Source organism: Lucilia cuprina, chromosome 4 (genome assembly GCF_022045245.1).
Source record: "Lucilia cuprina isolate Lc7/37 chromosome 4, ASM2204524v1, whole genome shotgun sequence".
Lineage (NCBI taxonomy): Eukaryota > Metazoa > Arthropoda > Insecta > Diptera > Calliphoridae > Lucilia > Lucilia cuprina.
In genome coordinates, this window is record NC_060952.1 from 42,814,490 (window position 1) to 42,837,973 (window position 23,484).

The window sequence follows — 23,484 nt, forward strand, 5'->3', positions numbered from 1 at the left end:
AAACTTGGTATTATCCTTATAAATTTATCATATTTATTTATATGAGGAAAAAATACTTGCACCGTCTAAAACTTCATTTGTATTTGAACTAAGGCAAGTTCAATGTTTAACCAAATCTTTATCCTTAAACACGGCCATCATTATGAGATGTTTATTCATTTTATTTGTAATTATTTATCAATAAATTACAAAACTAATAATGAAATTAAAACTTAATACATGAATATATAAGAATGGAATTACTTTAAAAGTTTAAAAATAATTTATATTTAATTGATGGACTTAATCTAATAATTACATTTATCTGCTTTGCAATGATGTATGATTAAAGACCCCTTTACATTTACACTATTAATTTCTCTGTGCTAGAAACTAAACAGTCTTTCCGTACATTCGTCGTTGTTCTTATTTTTGGATTTCTCCTGACGTCACCACGATTCAATGTTATTCAGACGACCAAAAACGTAAACAATTGAGGCCGACAATAGAATCCAAATGGGAATCATTGTTACAAATATCGATATTTCGAGTTCAGGATACTCCAGCGTCAGACATATCATTAGCTGGGATGCAATTTTAAGTAAAACACCACCAATGTACCACTGGTAATAGATGAGTAGTTCCTTAAGACGCTTGAGATTTCGCCACTTGCGTATAATTTTTATAATGACGTAGATAATGAGAATGCCATCGAATACCCATAGGGGTATAAATACCAGAAACCAATTCCAATGAGTACGTGGATCGAGACGTAAACAGAGTAATATTAAAAACACCAAAACAATGAACCAGGTAAACAGTGCTCGATGAGCTAAAGTCATTTCGTAGTCCAACGAATTCTTGCAATAAATTTCTTTTTGGTTTTGTTTAAAAAATAAACAACAACAGTAACTTAAAATAATGATTTTTTATATCAATGGGAGTATTTGTAATTTAAGGTATTGTTATAAAATACCGAAAATATTAACAGGTCATTTGCTTTTGTTTAGCTTCACATTAAACTTTTATTTGCAGAACTCATAATATTTTTTATAATTCGCTTTTTTCCACTATTTATGTATTACTTGCTGGCATTTGGCTAGTAACATTGTAGTTATGTTTGCATTATCTCAGTTCTCTGATCTAAACACAGCTGTTTTGTAGAAGCAAATTATCGATAAACGATAAATTTACACGTTAAGAATTTTTTACATTTTCTACAAAAAGTAATAATTTTATCTAAGCTAAAGAGAAAAAGTGTAAAAACGGTGCAAAAACACTTCGTAATATACGTCGCCATTGCCATATAAATTGTCTGGCAATTTGTAACCCAGTGTCTGTATTAGACAAATATTTATTATACTAAACGTCAAATTGTTATGATAAAAAATTAGCAGTTACAGACATCATTTATTAGCGTTATAGCGTCGTTATGACAACTGTTTAAGTAATGTTGTCTTGATAACAAACGTCATTGTTTTTTAATATGTATAGAATTTTGTTTTTGTGCATTTAAAATAGATTTTTAACATAATTATTAGTCAAATTTGTGTTTATTACCAAAATTTGCATTAAATTTGAATTGTTTTTATAAAATATAGCATTATTTCTGTGAGTTGTCGTGATAAAATCAGTATTTTGTTACCCCTACGCAATAACATAAACAAAAAAAACTGACAATTTTTCTACCCACGTTTTGTCAAGTGCCCTGATAAATATTTGTCTAGTACAGACATGGGGATACGCAATTTATATTATATCTGGCAAATTTTGCCATACAACAATCTGACAACAGTTTGAACTGGCAATTTTTTGTTGGCAGATAAATTTATTGTCTGATCATTGTCTGGCAATAAAATTTCTTACAACCTTCTGACCTCACAACATTTGAAGTAGGGTTCTAAAAATCGACTTTCGAATAATCGAACAATCGACTTTTTGTCGAAAAAAGTCTAAAAGTCAAAGTCGACTTTGTAAATAAAAGTCGGAAAGTCGAAAAAAGTCGAGAAGTCGAAAAATCGAGAATTTCTTTAGTAGTTTAAGTTTCAGCGTCAATTTCTGATTCGGTTGTTGAAGTAGCTATTATTTTGTCTTTGACTCGACTAAGCTATTGCTCTTCCAGCATATTTAATAACTACTCCTGATGTAGATCTTCCAATTTTTGAACATCCGCCAAAATCTTCATCACTGCAGAATTCTAGTTTACATTTCTCACTTTTCTTGTATACTATACCAAAACCATTAGATCCTGCAATGTATTTAAATACTCTTTTTACACGAGTGATGTCTTCAGATGTTGGATTTTCTAATGTTCTTGAAAAATATCCAACAGAGTATGCCAGGTCTGGTCGTGAACCAAGCATAAGATACATTAAGGCTCCAACAGCTTGTCGATAAGGACATGAAATTTCTTTACTTTCTTGACAAATTTCGTTCTTTTCCTGATCGTTTGATTTTAGCATTAGTGTATTTACCTTTTTGCAACTGCTATAGTTAAATCTCTTTAAAACCTTTTTTTAATAAGCTTCTTCAATTTGGATTCAAAGAAAGTAGTCAGCCTCAGTATATACAATTTTAAATTCACTTCTAAGTTCATCAAGGAATTCTTCGAGTTCTTTGACGTCAGTTGATGCTATTAAACCATTATTCACATAAAGTACTAGGAGTATTTTTTGGCATTTCTTTTCCTGATATAAAAACATGGATCTGCTTCGCTTACTTAATACAAGAATCTCCTATTCGAACATCTTGGCGCTTTCTTTAGACAATAAAGAATATTAATTTTATCTATGAATCCATCTGGATTAGTTGTAACCTTAAATACCCACTAACATGTTAAGGACGTTTTGCCTTCTCCCAAGTTTTTGACGATTTACTGGTTCTATTTAAAATATAAATAGGATATGTAATATGAAAAGTATATTGATAACAATTTTGAATGAGTAAAAATGACTTCAAAGTTTTAAACCAATAAAATTCATTCAGTTATTGCGCAAATTTTTGATTTTGTCATCTTCCAAGAATTCCTCCATTCCGCATTATGTTAGGAATATTATATATTTGATCATTGTAACTCGTACATTTTAAAACAATATGAAAAATAATCTCTTTTTCTTGAATGTTTCACATAGAAAATCTTTCAATAACTAAACGCTTAGGGCGGGTTTCTTACTCCTCAGTTAAACTAGGCTTAACTTGCTGTTTAATTAAACTTCGAACAAATTTAGGCGGACTTTAACCGATGATTGTGTTTTTCAGTTTTAGATTTAAGCTCAGTTAACTTTGTTAGTATTGCCAACTTTTCACTCAAAAACATAAACAATGAACAGCTGTTTTTTGCAAACAATACTTTTGTAAAATGGAAAATTTTGGAAAAATGTTAAATAAATATTTAAAAAAATAATAAATAAAACAAAATAAATCAAAAATTGCAATTTACTTAAAATATTAAGTTTTTGTTCTTCCGAAATCATTGTTTTGTTGCTTTTGTTAATTTTGTTTTCTCATATATAACTTGAGTTTAATTGGCCAATTACACTAAGATAATAAGTAACTTTAATTATAACTGAAAAACACAAAACATATATTAAACCAGGTTTAACCAAAGAATAAAGATTATCTTTATCAGAAAAACTCGCCCTAAGTCAAACGTAATCTGTCATAGTCGTTTTGCCAGCCTACCTTTACAATTGACTTAATTGTTCTAATGCAAGCCACTTCAATACATATCATTGCCTCTCTGACCTTCTGAACCACTAATTAAAATAAAGTTCAACAATTGAGTCATTCGAATTGTGCATTTCTTCTCTGATTTTGGATGAATCATTATACTCAGTATAAATAAAAGTCAGAATTGAATCTGTTGATTGTAAATGCCATGATCAATAGCAAAATCAATAGCCTATTCAGAAGAGTAGTTCATCCTTGCTTGCATCCGATTTAAAAAATTTCTTATTGAAATACACAAGTCAGATATTTTGTCCGCTCTTCTATCTATACTTTGGTGTTCCACGGTTTTTACCTTAACCAGCATCAGGCATATAGGTTTGTGGTTTTCTTTCAACAAATAAAAATAAATTGTTTATTTGAATAAAATACCGCCTTCAAGAATTATTCTTCTGAAGGTTCTGTAGAAATGTCAAAAATGGGTAAACATTTTTAACGATAAACCAAGCTCTGCTAATCTCTTACCCTCAGCTAAATTTTTGCCACTTCCAGAACATCTCTTGTAATTGATTCAATAGAATTTTGTACCATTTTCTCATTCCAGAATTCTCAAAAGTACATTCAGAAAAAACTTTCTGAATGTTTTTTTCGTTCCCACACACACTACACAAACATTATATGAACAATGTTTCACCGATTTTTTCACGTTTTTGTGGACTTGCAAAGATACAGATATAAATTTCCCTTTCCCTGTAAATTTTGTAAAATTTTTTTTATTAATGGATATAAACAATACAATCGGATTAACAAAAATTTAATTGATTTTTGATTAAACAAACCGCAAGCGACAAAATTATCTAAACTATTGTCTTAAAAACTTTGTCACAACGATAATAACGCCGTCTGTAACTGCTAATTTTTATCAGGATATCAATATGTAGACAGGGGCTATAACATCGTTATTAGGGTTCTATAGTTGAAACGAAATGTCGACTTTTCGACTATTTGCATTTTACAAAAAGTCGACTTTTCGACTTTCGAATTTTTGCATTTAGTTAAAATATAGTCGACTTTTCGACTTTTCGACTTTTTCTGACTTTTCGACTTTTTCCGACTTTTTCCGATTTTTTCGACTTCTTTCGACTTTTTTCGACTTTATCCGACTTTTCGACTTTATTCGACTTTATTCGACTTTTTCCGACTTTTCGACTTTTTTCGACATTTTTCGAGTCTTTCCGACTTTTTTCGAATTTTATTTACAAAGTCGACTTTTTTCATAGACTATAGTCGAGTTATCGACTTTTTTGGAACAAAATAGTCGACTTCGACTTTCTTCGACAAAAATTCGAAAGTCGATTTATAGAACCCTAACCGTTATACCCTGCTAAAAGATGGCAGTTGGTAGATTTTTATCATGATAATAAATAGGAGTTTAGAGTGGCAAAAAATGTATCAAACATAGTCAAGGGGTGACAATTATTTCCAATAGATTTTTAGTTTGAGATTTAACATTGTTTAATAAGAAATTATTCTAATTAGAATTACCATGAATGAGATTTTGCAAAATGCTATTTAATTAAAGATGTTTCTTCGATAACTTTTAAAATATGTAATTCGTTTATAAATACGATTATTCAGATTTAATTAACATATATTTTTTAGTTTTTCAAAGAAATAAAACGAAGGTATTTTTCATAAAACAAAAAAAAAAATTGTCAACATTGCAAAGTTATTTGTAAGAAACCATTTCAAAACAACGTGTAAAAAGGAGATAGCTATATTTTATAAACCATAAGCATTGTTGCATTTTGTGGTTGTTGCATGACGTTACAAAATTAATCATGAATACATAAATTTAAACAGCTTTCAGAATAATTAAATTAAATCAAATACATAATATAGCAATTCCATGCACAAATTATTTATAAACAAATATTTATTAAAAAATAAGTAAGGTAAAAATAACGGTTTTTCAATATGAATTAAACTTCAAAGATGTGTTAAAAAAACTTGTCAAATATTCTGCGGCGAAGTGGAATGAAGAAAATGTCATGGCGAATTATGTATAAAAACAACAAAAAAGTATATAGGTATTTTTTTATATTGATAGTAGTCTTCTTTATGTAATATTACAAAATTAATTGCAACTTTTTTCAGTGTACTGTGGGGAATTTTAAAAAGAAATAGCTATTTTGCAAATGTATAGCAAAATACATTCATTCACATTGCGGCGATAAATTCAAAAAGTCAAAAAGAAGGAGCAAAAACCAATTGTCATTTTCATTTTGTGTGAATGATTTTTTGCGAAACGCGCGCAACAGCCTTATACAAGCGTCTCTTTCTTATTTGGTAAAGGTAAAAGAAAACGGAAGAAGTGCTAGAACTGTGGTGTATACCGTCCAACTAGTAGCTTTTATACGGCTGACGATATTTTTATATTTATCCAGTCTATTCGTTCTAGAGTGGCGTGGATATAGTGTGATTTCATTATTTGCAAATTCGTGAAAAAGGTCCAAGTGGTCGTTGTCGTCGTCTTTTTGCCGACCGAATCTTTTTGTACGTTCGTTGTGGAAACACGGCAGTCGTCAAAATCAAGTGCGATTTGTGGTGCAAAGAATTGTGAATTCGTCGTAATTACAACGAATTCATTTTGCCAAATCTATATAATTTAGTTCAAGAAAAAAAGAAATTTCAATTTCTTCAGTTTTAATTTTTTATTTTTCCTACAATTAATTGAAGTTGAATTGATTAAAATAAAATTAGAGTTTTTTTCATTTTTTTGATTCTTCGTCTACACACACGATTACTATTGTTTGGTTGGTGAGCTCTTTGTGCTAACACACACTGAAAAAAGTTTTTTTAGTGAGGAGCGGCGGCTGGCTTCACACATACAGATCCCATCAGTTGAATTAAAAAAGAAAAAAATTGAACAAAAAGTTTAAAAAAATAAATATTAAACACACATCAAACAACATTGAATTTGTAAATCAAATTTTAACTATAAAATGGCGTTAAAAAGAATTAATAAGGTATAGTATTTGCAAAAATAAAATCGAATGAAAAAAAAACTGAAAAGACACCAAGGGAAAGCCCTTGAAAATGCGAGATATTGATAAAATGCAAAAATTAAAAAAAAAGAAATAAAAAGTTCAAGAGAAAAGTGTTAATTTGAAAAGTTTTCTTTTGTTTAATCAAAAAATAAAAAAAAAAATACCAAAAATTTATGCAAGAAATGTGAAACGTCGTCTCGGAAAGTGAAAAAGATGAAACGAATAAAAAATGACGGGGAAAAATTGATCGAATAAAAAAAGATGGGCGACCAACGAAGAGAACCCAACCGATGAGACACCAGCCACACACACAAACACACGGCATACGAAGTTTATTTTTTCTTTTTCCTCTGAAAGTTTTTTCTATTTTTGCTTCAAATTTTTGTGAAATAAAAAAAGAATTAATGGAATTTCAAAAGATTTCAATGCGTGATGGCTAAATACCCACCACAAAAGACGGACAGACAGACAGGCACACCAAGAGTATAGACACATCATAATGATGATCAGACTAAAGGTTTTTGCAGTTCAAATGAATATTAAATAAGAATCTGCTTAACATTAATTAAAAAATTTCTTAAAGTGGGGCTTCAAGACATAGAAATGTATATCATTCCCGGTATTTGTTCTTGTTGTTTCATAAATGACATGTGGATGCAATTTTAAACTAAACATTGTTTTCGTTTTTTTTTAATAATTTGCCATATCTAAACGCTACATATAAGGAAATTTCTTAAAAAACTGCTTTAGCCGGTTTAGTTTTTTGTATGATTAATAAAAAATTCCTTAATAAAAAATATCAAGAAGAATTCCATCGAGGTGTTACCCAATGGTTTCATGGTATACACAGCAATTATACATATCATAGGTTTTTTTGTAATTGCTTTTCTATCCCTCCTCTGTCTGTCCAAGCATTTTTCTTTCCTTAATTTTCACCATAAAATAAAAGAAACAATCAAGTGCTGTTGCTATCAAAAAGCACAAAAACAACAAAACCAAAAATATAAAAATACTCCAGCAGTAAATGAGGAAAAACGAAACAAAAACATTGCCGTAGAAAGCAACCTAACCTTAAAATTATTACATATGTATGTACATAAAATTGAAGAATTTAAATAATTATTATTTAATTTATAAGTGGGGGACATTACAATTAAATTTAACATAAAAAATTATCAAATAATCCCTGAATTTTCCCTTAAAAAAAACTTTGTTTTCTCCCCCCAAAGAAATAACAACAATAAAACCTTCTAGAATAAAGTGTTGCTGGTGTTGTCAACTTGTCGCTTGTTTTTAGTGATAAAAATCGTCCATAATATATATACAGTTATTTTCTAATATGTCATTTATCTATTCAATTGGTTTGCTTATTAAATCAAGTATCTACTTATGTATTTGTTTACATTTTTTTTTATTAAAACATGAAAGTGGTTATCAATGTTTATTAAATAATGGTTATTTATTTGTAAACCTCAAAAGTTTAATAGTTATTATACATACATAGTACGTGTCGAAGTTAAAAGAATACAATATAGATCATGGCATAATAAAGTAAGGTAACTGCAATAAAACAGCTGATTATGTTTTATTCTTGTTTAAAGTATCTATAACATCAAAAGTTATTGTTAACATGTTAGAGGTCGGTATGTCAAAAAAAAAACATAAATATTTCAGACATGGGGCTGTATTCATTAACTTTAATCAAAAGTTTATAAATCAAATTTTCACTCGAAATTTATTCTTTAATAAATGTTTATGAACAAATTCAAGTTTTTCTCAAATTTTTTAATATTGAACGGTATCGTTACATTAGGAGATAACGGCACTTTTATTAAAAAACTATAGAAAATGTTTGTGGTATTGGTTCTCAATGGGTTAATAGATGAGCTCATTTTAAGTTATGCGTATTATATGGATCGGTTCACGAATAAGAATTATATTGACATTTATCATAAATCATGGGATAAAATTATAAGTTGAAAATTGTTTATAAAACTGAAAGCTTGGTAATTCTTGTAGTTTTAGCCTAGTTCTAGATCCATTCTGTTGCTCTTTGTTTCAAGTAAAAAATACTTTTAAAGGTTTTACAAGAATAAAAAATAAAAATAGATGGTTTAGTAAAACTACTCAAGAACTAGTTCCTAGTCTTGGCCTTAACGACAATTAATAATGAAAATATGTAGAAAGTTAACTAAAATGCTATGAAATAACAATAATTACCGATAATTTTTGAAAAATTAAAAAAAAAAACACTTGAAAAAATCTTGTTTACAATATGGTGATTTAAATTTTATATTTAGTTGACATGACTAATTAATAACTATAAGTTGTATGGTGCTCTAAGTAGTAGTAAAGAGTAATAGTAATAGCAAATGGCATAAAAGCAAAGCAACAGAAAGAAAAAAATGTTACTAAAAACAGCGACGTCAACGTTTTCTTTATTATTCTTTGCAACTTTTTTCCTCTTTGATTTCTTTTTTATCACTTAACAATACCAACTTTCCATTTCTTTTCATCAAATGCTTTTAAAGCTCTCGTCTATAGAAATGCCGTTATATTGTTGTCTCATTCTTCAACACACATCTGCACACACAAACACGTATGCGAAAGCACAAAAGCGTCAGACGATAATAAACATAATACATTCTGTTCTTCTGCTGCAGATTTTTACGCCCTTGTTTATTTTAGTAAAGCCGGCTTAAATCCGTAATAAAAAGAAATGTTTTAATTTTGATTTAATTCATTGATAAATAATAACATTAAGATAAATTCATTTAAAAATTCCAATTTCAATTCCATTATACAATTAATTTCAAATTATGCATATTTTTATTTATAGTCATCCTTTTCTTTCGTAATTATTTATTGACGTTGTCGTCGCCGTCGTAATGTTGTTTTTTTTATTATTTTGTATACGTAGACGTTACGTCGTTACTTTTCTGCATTCTGTTGTTTTTGTATATTTTAAACAGGGCTGTATTTTGAACAATGCAAAAACACAACAATTGTAAATTGATTTTTCTTTCTTTTTCACGGTTCTTATTTTTTATTGTTTTTCCAAACTTGCTTCAAGTATTAAAATAATATTAAAAACAAAAGAACTCATGAATGTGAGTAATAACATGGATGATTTTAATATCTTACTGGTTAATTATTGCGATAAAAATATTAGCTGATTAAGTTTTTTTTGTATTAAATTATTAAATTTTAATTTGTTTATTAAGATTTATTGGGATTATAGATTTGTTTGCTTATTTTATATTTACAGGAAATGCATTTTTCATATCCGGAAGTTTGAATGATTAATAATTGCTCTTGAACACATTTCATCTCATGATCGTTAGGATTTTCTAAATTGAATCAATTTGTTTAAAAGTTTCAAAAAATTTACACATTATGTGATCTAGGTATATAGGGTATAAACCAATCTTACGGTCAAAGCTTGACTCGTAAGTGTTTCTTGAATGGTAATAATGTAATTGGACAGGACAAGTTTCAGAATATATCTGGTGGACAGTATTCGTTTAGAGCTCTGACCAGCGAATGAAATAGTAATGGTTTATCAGCTTATTTTAGATTTAAGGGACTATTATCTGCCCTTAGAATTAAACTACAGAGTCCAGATTTTTCGACAAGGAAATAGATAAACCACAGGGTGAAGCTAACTATGACCTTGAGGTATACATACTTACTCACATACATATCTATGTTCTGTTTATTCAAGGGAATCTATAACTTATGCAGCTAACCGGCAGTACAATATGACCAAGGCATTCTAATCTCTTTTGTAATTTGATATTTAAATCTTAAATGTTTTCTCTCTGCTATATAAAAATTGCAAAATTTTGTTTTTTTGAAATAAAATCACAATGTATTCATAAGTCCATGTCGTAGGGTAAATGCACCTAAAGTCGGCATCACCCAGTAGTCGGCATCTTTTGCATAAAAATGTAAATAAATAAGAAAAGCTGTACAAATTTATTAAGGTTTGATCTATATTTCATAGAAAATATGGTCTTTTTGCTTTATGAAATGAGTAAATTTAAGTAGGATTACTAATTTCCTCTATATTTGACGTTATTTAGTGACAGCTTTGCAGCATTTGTAGTACTGTCAGTTTTCTTAAAAAAAATTTAGTTTTGGTGCCACCTTAAACAAGTGAATATTTATATGAAATTAAATGATTTATTTGACAAAAATTGATTTAAATGAAAGAAAACAGTTGAAATATTCAATTTAAAGTGAAAAAGTTAGTTAAAAATATATTTTTTTGTAATTTTAATCGCTGCCGCCATTAGGAACACAATTTTTTATGAATTCTTATTGTCGGCATAGGGGTGCCGACTACTGGGTATTAAGTTCGATCATACGTATTCTATAGTCGGCACTCTAATATTTATTATTTCTCTATAGAAAATTGGGTATATTACTATGAAAAAATTTCTATATAACAATTTTCTCTTCAAAAATTATATGTATAACAGTTATTTTTGTAAAAAAATTTATGTATAACACTTCTCTATAAAAATTTATGTATATTACAATTTCCTCTATAGAAAATTGATTGTACAACATTTGTTTCTATTTGTTTCTATAGAGAATTATGTGTATACAATTTTTTTCTATAGAAAATTTTATGTATAACAATTTTTGATACAAAAAATTATGTGTATATCAGTTTTCTCTATGAAAAATTGTGTGTATACCCTTTTTTTCTATAGAAAATTACTTCTATAATAGCTTTTTCTACAGAAGATTACAATTTTTTACTACAGAATATAATTTTCTATACAAAAAATTTGTGTATAACAGTTTTTTCTATTAAAAATTTTGCATATTGAATTTTTTTCTAACAAAATTGCTTCTTAACTGTGCTTTTACAAAAAAAATATGAGTATAACATTTTTTTTTTATAGAAAATTCCCAGTATGACAATTTTTCTATAGAAAAGTGTTCTTATTATAATATCCTCTACGAAACTTATGTTAAATTTTTTCCTATATTTTTATAAAAGATTTTCTTTAAAAAACAGTACATATAACACTTTTCCCTATAAAAATTACTTTTTTCTCTAACAAAAAATATAATATTGTACAGAAAATTGCATGTATAACTCTTTTTCTATAGAAAAAAATGTTATTATGTATACTTATTACAATTATAATTATGTTTATAACATATTTTTCTACAGAAAAAACGATATTATTAAAATTATTTCTATAGAAAAAATTTAATTAAATATTTTCTTTGGAAAATTGTGTATATATCACTTTTTTCTATAAATAAATATGCTTTTTTTAAACAACAAATCTACTGCCGACTATAGGGACATTTTTTGTCGAACTTAGGAACACTGGTGCCGACTATTGGAAAATGTGGAGTTTTTAACAAAATTTACAAATTACTAAAAACTAGTTATTTGTTTTTCAAAAAAGTTAAATAGATCTAAAACTTAACTAAACACATAATTGAAATAACTAAAAATCATCGTAATAACAATTACCGACTCTTTAGGGGGATAGTTTGAAAAAGAGAAAAAAGTTAAACTGCCGACTATTGGTACATTTACCCTATATTTTGCACAAACAACCAATAAGTCTTGCAGTTTTTAGGGAACTCATTTTCATATATTTTCTTATTTATGTTCAGAAAATATCTAACAATCGCCTGAACTTATATTTTTTGTTTTGCAACGTTGTTAGAAAAATCATTACTGACAATATTGGAAAACGAAATTTGTAAGTTGGCAGTGTTATTAGACATTTTCTGCACATTTTATTGCCAACGTTGTAAGATCTAACAACCGTGTATACATAGCATAACTCCTAAACTGTTTAAAAGTTTTAACCTTCTTTTTTACACTGTTATTAACCTGAAATTTGGAAATTGTTAAAAAAACAAATAATCGTTTAACGGTTTCTTTTGTTAGAGACCTAAAACTAAATTTCATCATAAGTAGACAGACAGACAGACAGACAGACAGACAGACAGACACCCGAAACAATTTAAACTTCTCGTTCATTCTTTAATTTTTTTCTACTTAATGATCACTTTATACATTTGCTGAAAAGTCAAGTTATAATATTTGTTATTTCGAAAATACAAACGAAACAAAAACCAAATAATAATTTTAACCACGATTTTCTTTGCATATTAAATCGGTTTATATTTAAAATTTAAACATAAAATGGCTCAAATAACATAAATTAATAAAATGCTGAGTAACAAACAAAAACAAGTAGAAATATTAAGGGATTGACGAAAAGGTAGGAGAGTAGGGGAGTTGTAACAAAAGTAAATAGATATTGTTTTTATTAGTTACTTGTAGAGGTAATTATTTATGTTATTGTTTTCTTTTTTTATTCAATGACTCATAGTTTTTTTTTCCTTCATCTCATTTGGATTTAGTTTTTTATACTTGGTGTCTGTTTTTATTTAAACAAAAATATTTATAACAGCTTTGAGTGTTTTTCTTTTATTAATTTTTATTATTAATAAGCACATTGTGTTTATGTTTTCATTCATATTTTGTAATTTTGTTTTAACTTTTTTCAAGTTTTTAGAGTGAATGTTCTTTATTGATTTTAGTTCATTTCAGTTTTCAATTCTGTGCAGTTGGTGACTTAAATATCAGCAATGACCTTTTGGGAAATAAATGACAGTAATATTTAGATTTTTTTTTTTAAATTTTGTTTAACAATATTTAGTCTTTTTTGTTAAATTTATTAAACGTGTCTTTGTTTAAAATATTAGTGTATCAATGTAAATGTTTTATAATATTTTTAATTGCAATATGAAACCTTTGTAGAGAGTAAAGGCATGACTCAGTTTTACAAGGTTGTTGCAGATATCCTTGCTGCTTTTATTGTCTCTATACGTTGATGACCAGAACAGAGAAAATTTTAAAGTTTTACAAACATTTATATGCAGTCTCAAAAACTATGTTAACGTATTAGTTCCGTATTCCGTATTTTACACATCGAAAGAACTTTGGTTTAGACGCCATTGCTTGTATTATAGTTTATTTGATTTAAGTCTCTTTTACTGGAAAACTGTGTTGTAGGTGTTATAGCGAAGTCTGAAGTCGCAATTCTAAGATCGGATCAAGCGAATCTACTTCGTGATTATATTACTGATCATTACCCAGTTGCTACTATCTCTGGGTACATATATAGTTCTCATGTCCGTCCGACTATCTTACCGACTACCTAATACTTTCTATTGTGGTTTTTCTAATATTTTTCAATTTCGAATTTAAAAATCATAACTTTCTAAGATTTTAAAAACTGTATTTATAAATATAAATTTCTCAAATATGTTGTTTTAAAAAATTTATATAACAATTTAATATTTTTAAATTTTGTTTTTTAATTTTAATTAATTCTCAGTGAAGAGGGTTAACGAACCCCTTTTTACCATTTTTTTTCTTGAAATTAACGAATCGGTGTCATAAACGTGTTCATATTTATTAAATAAATTATTCTTTTTCCTGATTTTTTGTCTCTGGTAAATTCTATAATTTAATTATTTTTTTTTCTTACTTTTTCAAAATATATTATACACACACACTCCTCAATCATTTGCGATATATTTTGCTTGTTGGTGGCTTTTAAAGAAAATTTATTTTTAAAATTTGTCGTATTTTGTGTTGTTTTTGTATTTTTAAAATTATACATACATAGGTATGTACACATGTATGTATGTACAAATGAATAACAACATTATGTTACGTTTTTTTTTCTTCTGATTTTCTCTGACGTTTTGTCAACGTAGGCCGTTTGTTGTTCTTGATCATTTCGATGGACGAATTAAGAAATATGATTGTGAGAGTTGAGTGAGTGGTGCCTGCTAATGTCTGTCGTTTCGTTTATTTTTGCTTCTTCCTGATATTACTTTTATACAAACATTCTTTTACGTTCCCCATAAACTTTTCTATTTATTTTAGATTTTTTCTTATTTTTTTTATAAAAAAAAATTGTGTATTTTTAACAAAAAAATCATGAAAAACACTGCAATATTCAGACAACATTACGTTTGAAAATGTCGTCATAGTTTAAAACGTTAAATGCATAAAAACTAAATGTAAAATTTCAACTACAAAATTAGAAAAAAAATTAACATTTAAAATTGTTTTAATTTAAGTTAAAAAAATTAGAATTTTAACTAAAATATTTAAAAGTTCTATAGTTTAGAGTTTTATTATTACTGTTATCTACTTTGTTTAAGTTTTCACAATATTAATTTCGTCTCTTTGCCAAAAATTAAAAAATGCCAAAGAAGCAAACAAATATTTCCATTACAGGGCCAATGAACTTTTATTTTATATACACAACATAAAAAATTATATATTTTACATGTTTATTGTATTAAATTTTTTGCATAAAGTAAAACACAATGTGTTTCAATGAAGTGTGTATTTTGCGTGTGTTTAGTTTTATTTTCTTGCTTTTTGGACGTTTTTCTTATTTTGTACACTATGCTTGAATTCCTAAAATTTTAACTGAGAGTTTTACAATGTAAAAAATAAATAAATATTTATTAAAATGTATATAAAATTTAAAGAGAATTAAATTGAATTTGCCTTTAAAATAACCGAAAAGAAATTGTAAATAACATATTTTCGTAAAATTTTATATAATTGAAATAATAATTTAAAAATTGTATTTTAAACACAAAGTTCAAATAGCAAACGACTTCCATTAAATTTTTACTAAACTTGGGAAAACTTTGTAAAGAAAAACATTAAACAAATATAGCATTTCTAGGATTATTTGTTTATCCGATCCTTTTTTTATTCTATGCATTAGTATGTATATGGATTGTTCTATAGATTAAACAATACGCTAATCTAGCCTAATCTATAGACTAGTCTAGTTGATAGAGAAACTATAGACTGTCTATTGACTAAGGAGTGAGATCGAAAAATTCTTAACATACATATATGTTTATAAAAAAGAAACCACTAAACTTACAGCTTTATTTTTTTTTTTATTTGATTCAAATTATTATTACAATTTACAAAAAAAAATATTTTTATAGTTTTAATCACTAGTGATGAAATTTTGAACCCTTTTCGGAAACCCTTCCATTAACGTTTTTATAGTGCTTTCTGTCACTTTGCTCGAACATGTAGTCCATCTCCGTTTAAAATCTACCACACTTTGGGACACCTTTTTTGTACTCTTCAATTCTCTTTTAACAAGAGCCCAATATCTCTCCACTGTCCTTAGCTCCGGGCAGTTTGGAGGATTTGCCTCTCTTGGTACAAATACCACATTATTGTTCTTGTACCACTCAAGGGCTTGTTTACCATAGTGACAGTATGCCAAGTCAGGCTAAAAATAAGTGGACACATTATGAAGTCTTATGAATGGAAGCAGCCTCTTTTGTAAACATTCCTTGATGTAAATTTCGGTATTTATAGAGCCCGATGTAACAAATGATTGGCTTCTTTTGCCGCAACTGCATATTGCTTGCCATACCAAGAACTTTCTGGGAAATTTTGTCTGCTTTTGGGTCCTAAACTTTTCTTCAACATTCCCTCGAGCATCAGCAACATAAAACTTTTGACCTGGAAGTTGCGAAAAATCTGCCAGAACATACGTTTCGTCATCCATTATGCAGCAAGAATATTTTTTTATAAAACTTGACTTCAATTTCCGTGCTCTGTTTTTGGCCTCTAAATTTTTAGCAGCGTTCCTGTCAGGAACTTTTTGAGCCTTGTATGTTTTTAAACCTGCATTAGCTTTAACTTTTCGTACCAAATAGTCCGAGCACTGAGCAGCGTTCCTGTCAGGAACTTTTTGAGCCTTGTATGTTTTTAAACCTGCATTAGCTTTAACTTTTCGTACCAAATAGTCCGAGCACTGAGCTTTCCTACCGGATGTGTTGGGAGCTCTTTTGAAAATGCGTTCTATTTTTTTGGCTTTAGAAACATCCTTCTACCTGAACCAGGTTTTCTATCAACTGACAAGTTCTCCCGGTACTGTTTAATAACATTGGAAACAGTTTGACGGCAGACCTTTGTATGCTTGGCCAACTTTTTGTAAGACCGAGTTGGGTTTAGTTGAAAATATTTAATAATTTCAGTACGCACTTTTTTCTGGTCACTCATTTTAATCAGATTAACAAAAAAATTAATATAATTGACATGTTTTTCAAAGGTAACTTGATCAAAAAAAAAAAATCAAATAATATAATGTCATGAAAAACGTGTGTTAAGTATTTTTCGATCTCACTCCTTAGTCTAAGAACAAGTATATTGAACAAAATGATCAAATTTTATGACTAATCTATTCTATAGAACAGCCTATTGCCTAGTCAATAAAAAAATACATTAACTAATGAATTTGCTTATTGAGGGCGAGTTTTACTGATCGAGATAATCTTCATTCTTTGCTTAAACCTGGTTTAATATATGTTTCGTGTTTTTCAGTTATCAGTAAAGTTACTTATTATCTTAGTTTAACTGAGTGTAATTGTCCAATTAAACTCATGTTATAAGTGAGAAAACACAATTAACAAAAACAATAAAACAACGATTTCGGAAGAACAAAAACTTAATATTTTAAGTTAATTGCAATTTTATGATTTGTTTTGTTTTATTAATTATTGTTTTAAATGTTTTAACATTTTTTCCAAAATTTTACATTTTACAAAAGTATTGTTTGCAAAAAACAGCTGTTCATTGTTTATGTTTTGAGTGAAAAGTTGGCAATACTACAAAGTTAACTGAGATTAAATCTAAAACTGAAAAACACAATCATCGGTTAAAGTCCGTCTAAATTTGTTCGAGTTTATTCTAACAGCAAGTTAAGCCTAGTTTAACTGAGGAGTTTAATTGGCCAATTACACTCAGTTAAACTAAGATAATATGTAACTTTACTGATAACTGAAAAACATGAAACATATATTAAACCAGGTTTAAGCAAAGAATGGAGATTATCTTTTTCAGAAAAACTCGTCCTAAATCTATTATATTTCAGCTTAATTTCTATATTGAAATGTATTTTCGATATGAATGTTTATTCTATCAATTATACTGAAATTCCTGGTCTTATACAGAAACATTGTCTTGTTATTAGTTTAAAATATGGAATAATGAAAATAATAGAATTTTAAATAAAAAGAAATTAATTTGTTTAATTAGTTTAATATTATTTGATTTTTTTATCTTTTGACATTGTTTGTTTTGATTGTTTTTTTCATTGTGAACATAAACTTATGACTTGCTGCAAAGATCTGTTCACAATCACTGTTACTAAACTTTAGTAGGTACAATATACAACTTGATTGTGAATTGAACAAATATCTCGCTTTCTTCTCTTTTTTTGAACTAAATATGTGTTAAAAATCTTTTACTGATGTTTTTGTTTATTTTGTTTTTTTTAGGAATTACAAGATTTGGGCAGAGATCCACCTGCACAATGTTCAGCTGGTCCAGTTGGCGATGATTGTAAGTATTTTTTTTTTTAAATGAAATAATCAACTAAATTATAAATTAAAATATAATAAAAACCTGTGAGTTAAATAGATGAAGTTGAAGTTCTACAAACAGCTTTTGTTCTTAATTTTGTATTTGAAACATTACAATTCAAACAATAGTCTATTCTATATTCCAGTTTATAGTCTTAATCTATAGTCTATGCAATATCCTTGATTTTATTCTATGATCCAGTCTGTAGCTTTTTCTTAGGTTTAGTTTATATTATTTTCTATAGTCCAGATTATAGTATATTCTTATTTACAGAATTGAGTCTATTCTGTAGTCCAGACTATAATATATTCTAGGGTTCAGATTATAAAGTATTCTATAGTCCAGGTTGTACACTTTTCAAAAGTCCAAACTATATAGTTTTGTTTAATTTAAAATATAGTATAAAATAAGAGTTTGGTAATATTATCTGTTCAATGACCAAATATTTTAAGATGACAAATGTGGATCATTTACATGAGGAGATTAGGTTGATAAGACAATATGGCACATTATCAGCTCAGTCACGTCAAACATTAGATTTTGATTATGTCTGGATGTACACAACGAGATAGACTTTCGATGCTTTCATAACAACTGTGTATGCTCAGAAAATGAATTGTTCCTACGTGTTAAAATCATATAAAGAAATGGTCATTGTCGAACTGTTGCAACAAATCTTGCAGATTTGATCAAAAATAAAAAAATTCTCGTCCGTTAGATCTTGCATTTATTCTAAACGCTTTAAAAATTTTATTTAGAATTGCAATTCAGATCACTTGGACTTGAAATAATTGTTTTTACATTTTGAGTTCCACTTTTATTTTATTATCGCCATGACAAAGGTCTTTTCAAATAACACAAACAAAAATGATTTAACAATAATTACAAGCTTGTCACAATCATAGAATGGTTTTAAATCCCAAAAAAAAAAAAAAATGATAAGAAGAAAGGTACTTTAATGCAAAAATTATGCTACGCACTTTTTCTTTTGAAAAAATTGAAATATTAAATAACAGATTATTTTTAATATGCAAAACTTTGAGGGGATTTTTCCTATAATTAATAATTTAGCTTTATTTAAATTATCTGCTGTTTAGGAAAACAAAACGAATAAATGAAAAATAAAACAAAAAATGAAAATGATAAGATTTGATAAAAAACCTTATCTTTTAGCAAAATTAGCAAATTTGTGTGACAATTGCAAACTGTATATAAAGCTGTTTAAAGAATAAAATTTTAAAAATTTCAAGAAAATGCAAGAAGAGAGTCAATGTTAAAAATTATGCGACAAAGTAAAAAAAATGTGAATTTTAAATTTACAATATATTCGTGTACAAGAAAATAATATGACTTCAATTGCAAATACTCAGTTTGAAAATTACACCAACTAACAAAAAATAATAATAATTGTTACTATGTGTAAAATGCTAAACAGAAGCTAACAAAAATGTGTAGGTATTTTAGGTGGAGTAGTAATAATAATGACTGTGTGTTTGTTTTCCATATTACAAACTTATTGTTATATGAATAAATAACTGAAATTCAAGGTTTTTTTGTTTAATTCATAGAAACTCCAATATTATTGAAATTTTTTTTAGCAAAACAAAGGTCAATAGTGTAAATAGCCTGGCTATTGTTTTTTCTAAAGAACTTTCAGAAAGAGAAGTTAAGTTCTTCACGCTATTATAAAATTTTCCTAAAATGTAATTATGTACATAGTAAAAAGTTTACTAATTAAATTTATAACAAATAAATTTTATTGATTTTTTAATAGAGTTTTCATTTGTAAATGTTATTGTATATACAAGTAATTAGATATTTCAGCAAATGTATTATATCTCTTTTGTCCATAGACGCTTTGAACCAGTCTTTTGACTAGTCTATTAACTAGTCTTTGGACTGCTATAGCCAATAAGCTAGTCAATATAGCTTTTTGGATTTCTATTTTTTTATCCACGGATCCCAATTAAATGAAAGACATGGTTGTTATAACAGTTCGACTGTGGTCGATAGTTCTTTATTAGAGAAATCATTTGGTTCGCACTGATGTGGAGGAGTTGATGGGTCTAGTTATTGGAAAACACTATTGTTCAAGTCACAATCGGTGTTGTGCGGTTGTATCGTAGTATGTCGTAATTTTTTTTTATTATCGGTTTGTTTTTGTTTCAAAAAAAATTATTTGAAAATTGTTTATGACTTACAACGCTACAATGATACGACGTCGATTGTGAATTAAACATATAATTTCGAAGTAGTAGACTAAGGGCGGGTTTCTTACTACTCAGTTAAACTAGGCTTAACTTGCTGTTAGATTAAACTCGGAACAAATTTAGGCGTACTTTAACCGATGATTGTGTTTTTCAGTCATGGATTTAAGTTCAGTTAACTTTGTTAGTATTGCCAACTTTTCACTCAAAAACATAAACAATGAACAGCTGTTTTTGGCAAATAACACTTTTGTAAAATGTAAAATTTTGGAAAAATGTTAAATAAACATTTAAAACAATAATAAATAAAACGAAACAAATCAGAAAATTGCAGTTTATTTAAAATATTTAGTTTTTGTTCTTCCGAAATCATTGTTTTATTGTTTTTGTTAATTGTGTTTTCTCACTTATAACTTGAGTTTAATTGGCCAATTACCTTCAGTTAAACTAAGATAATAAGTAACTTTACTGATAAATGGAAAACACGAAACCTATATTAAACCCGGTTTAACTAAAGAATGAAGATTATCTCGATCAGTAAAACTCGCCCTAAGTTAAACTAAGATAATAAGTAACGTTACTGATTACTGAAAAAAACATATTAAACTAGGTTTAAACAAAGATATCCTAAAAAGAGGATATCTATATTAAAGTCTTAAATATAAAACAACGTTTTATTCAACCGATAAAACGCTACATATTACTTAGGTTGCTCTTAGTTATACAACCTATATCGTCGTGGAACCTATATCATGCCTAATAAGTTCCTGACACTGTGTTCTACTTAGGACAATAGCAAATTATTTGTTTTTTCTGAATGAAATATCACTTTCAAAATTTGTATGAAAGCGTCTCAAAATATCTTTTAAGTGTTTTTTTATATAAAATTTTCTGGCCGATATTAGATTTAGTCGTCTCTAGTTCCTTAATGTCCTTTGCATAACCTGCAAACTTAAAATCCTTATCATTGTTGTCTTTATTCTCTGTTTAATTAATTTCTTTTAATTAAATAAACTTTCAACTTAGCATAATGTTTAAATTTGTAATGAAAGTGTGTTTGCCATTCTTAAGTTCAATATTAAAAAATTATTTAGTCTTCAGAAAGAAATTAGCAAACATATAAAAAAACCCATAGATAAGAATATAAATGTATTCGTTATCGCGTTTTAAACTGTTGTATTTTTTGCAGTTTCAACAGATTATAAATAATATAAAGAAATGATGCGTTTCCAAAGACATTTTGAAATTAATAAAAATTATTTAATTGTTTTCTATAATTATAATGCGAAAAATAATGCATTTTTTGTAATCGACAATTTCAAGAAATACTACAACTAATGGCACAGCAGTTTCAATATACAATTATTCAAATGGAAAATCTGTTGTCTCACATTTTCAGATTTTAATGTTGGAACCGAACAAATCAATATTACATTTTTCTAAAATCAAATAGAATTTGAATATTCTTTTATTTTTCAATTTTTAATTGCATTTGCTTTTAATTAAAATATTAATTTTCTATAATTTTTTTTTTCATTTCAGTATTTCACTGGCAAGCAACAATAATGGGACCGGTAAGAATATAAACATAAATATTTGCAAATAAAATTCATTTGATATGAATAAAAATGAATTTATTAAAACAAAAACGAATTCGGCATGCTTCCAATTCGATTTATGAAGAAGTGACGACTTAAACTTTGTTTCAAAGTCATTCTTGCTGTATTATTTAAACAACATTTCATAATATTTTTTTATATATTTATTTTTATTTATATATTTATATTTTCTCTCCAACTTACAGCCTGACAGCCCGTACCAAGGTGGTGTATTCTTCTTAACAATTCACTTTCCAACAGATTATCCATTCAAACCACCTAAAGTGGCTTTTACAACGCGCATATACCATCCAAATATAAACAGCAATGGATCGATTTGTCTCGATATATTAAGATCTCAATGGTCGCCAGCACTTACTATATCAAAAGGTAAATTTATATTTTCTCTTGCAACGATTAACACAATTATATTCTAATTATTTTCATTTTATAACTATTTTACAGTTTTATTATCAATTTGCTCTCTACTCTGTGATCCAAATCCAGATGATCCACTTGTACCAGAGATTGCAAGAATATATAAAACTGATCGGGAAAAATATAATGAATTGGCACGAGAATGGACTAGGAAGTATGCTATGTGATGCGTTCCAGTTTGTATAATTGATTCGTCGTCGTCGTCGATGTCGTCGTTGTTGTTGTTGTTGTCGTCATCTTCATCATCATCGTCATCATCACCAACATCTTCATTAATGTCGTCGTCGTCATTTATATCGCCGTTGTCGTCGCCATTCAAGTTGTCAACAGCAGCAACACTATTGTTGTACATTTTATTGTTGTTATTATCTTATATAATAATGACAAACGAATGCTACAACATCAATAACAACATGAAGATAATTATGATGATGTCATCGTCATGCTTGTTCTTTATGTTGTTGTTGGTATCGTTGTTGTTTGTGTCGTCAAAAAATAGTTACAACATCGACAACTATTTTCTAAACGACAACAACACCGAAAATATCAACAACTGCAACCACAACGGCGACAAGATCAAATACTGCAACATCAACAACAGCAGCCGCAGCATCAACAACCGTAGCAGCAGCAGCAGCAGCAGCAAAAACAACAACAGCAACAACTACAACAACAATATCATCCATAACTAAACAAAATGATGTGTATTGAATGATTTAAAACAAAAAAGATTAATAATAATTATAATAATAATAATGATATTTGATTAAATTGATGATTGAATGATGAACTACAACCAATTGTTTTGTAAAGAATGAAAAAATAAGAAATATACAAATAATAATTATAATGATAAACAAAAAGGAATGAGAAAGAAAAGTATAGGATGAGATGAGAATGATGATGGTATGAAGATAAATAATAAAAATTAATAAAAAAATACATACAAATTTAAACAAAAACTAAAAAAATAAAAAGGATTTTGCTACTACTACAACAACAACTTAAATTAGCAACAAACATTTGAAAAAAAAAACAAAAAATTACAGATTGTAACGCTCTTTAAATAA

General features: G+C 27.6%; 2 protein-coding genes across 2 annotated transcripts; one reads left to right on the forward strand and one right to left on the reverse strand.

The window, feature by feature from the left end:
- Positions 1-140: 140 nt before the first annotated feature.
- Positions 141-1,022, reverse strand: LOC111678591 (transmembrane protein 60). Its single transcript, XM_023439990.2, has one exon. The coding sequence runs from the start codon at positions 819-821 to the stop codon at positions 429-431; it is 393 nt and encodes a 130-aa protein (XP_023295758.1). The 5' UTR covers positions 822-1,022; the 3' UTR covers positions 141-428.
- Positions 1,023-6,151: 5,129 nt separating this feature from the next.
- Positions 6,152-23,050, forward strand: LOC111687512 (ubiquitin-conjugating enzyme E2-17 kDa). Its single transcript, XM_023449949.2, has 5 exons — positions 6,152-6,674; positions 18,087-18,150; positions 21,921-21,952; positions 22,183-22,366; positions 22,442-23,050. Exons 1-5 carry the CDS (start codon positions 6,651-6,653, stop codon positions 22,579-22,581), a joined length of 444 nt encoding a protein of 147 aa, XP_023305717.1. The 5' UTR covers positions 6,152-6,650; the 3' UTR covers positions 22,582-23,050.
- The last annotated feature ends 434 nt before the right edge of the window (positions 23,051-23,484 follow it).

Coding starts and splice junctions, on each gene's coding strand:
- LOC111678591 (XM_023439990.2), bottom strand. CDS start 821: ATGACTTTAGCTCATCGAGCACTGTTTACCTGGTTCATTGTTTTGGTG.
- LOC111687512 (XM_023449949.2), top strand. CDS start 6,651: ATGGCGTTAAAAAGAATTAATAAG. Junction 6,675..18,086: donor CGTTAAAAAGAATTAATAAG/GTATAGTATTTG, acceptor TGTTTTTTTTAG/GAATTACAAGATTTGGGCAG. Junction 22,367..22,441: donor AGCACTTACTATATCAAAAG/GTAAATTTATAT, acceptor ACTATTTTACAG/TTTTATTATCAATTTGCTCT.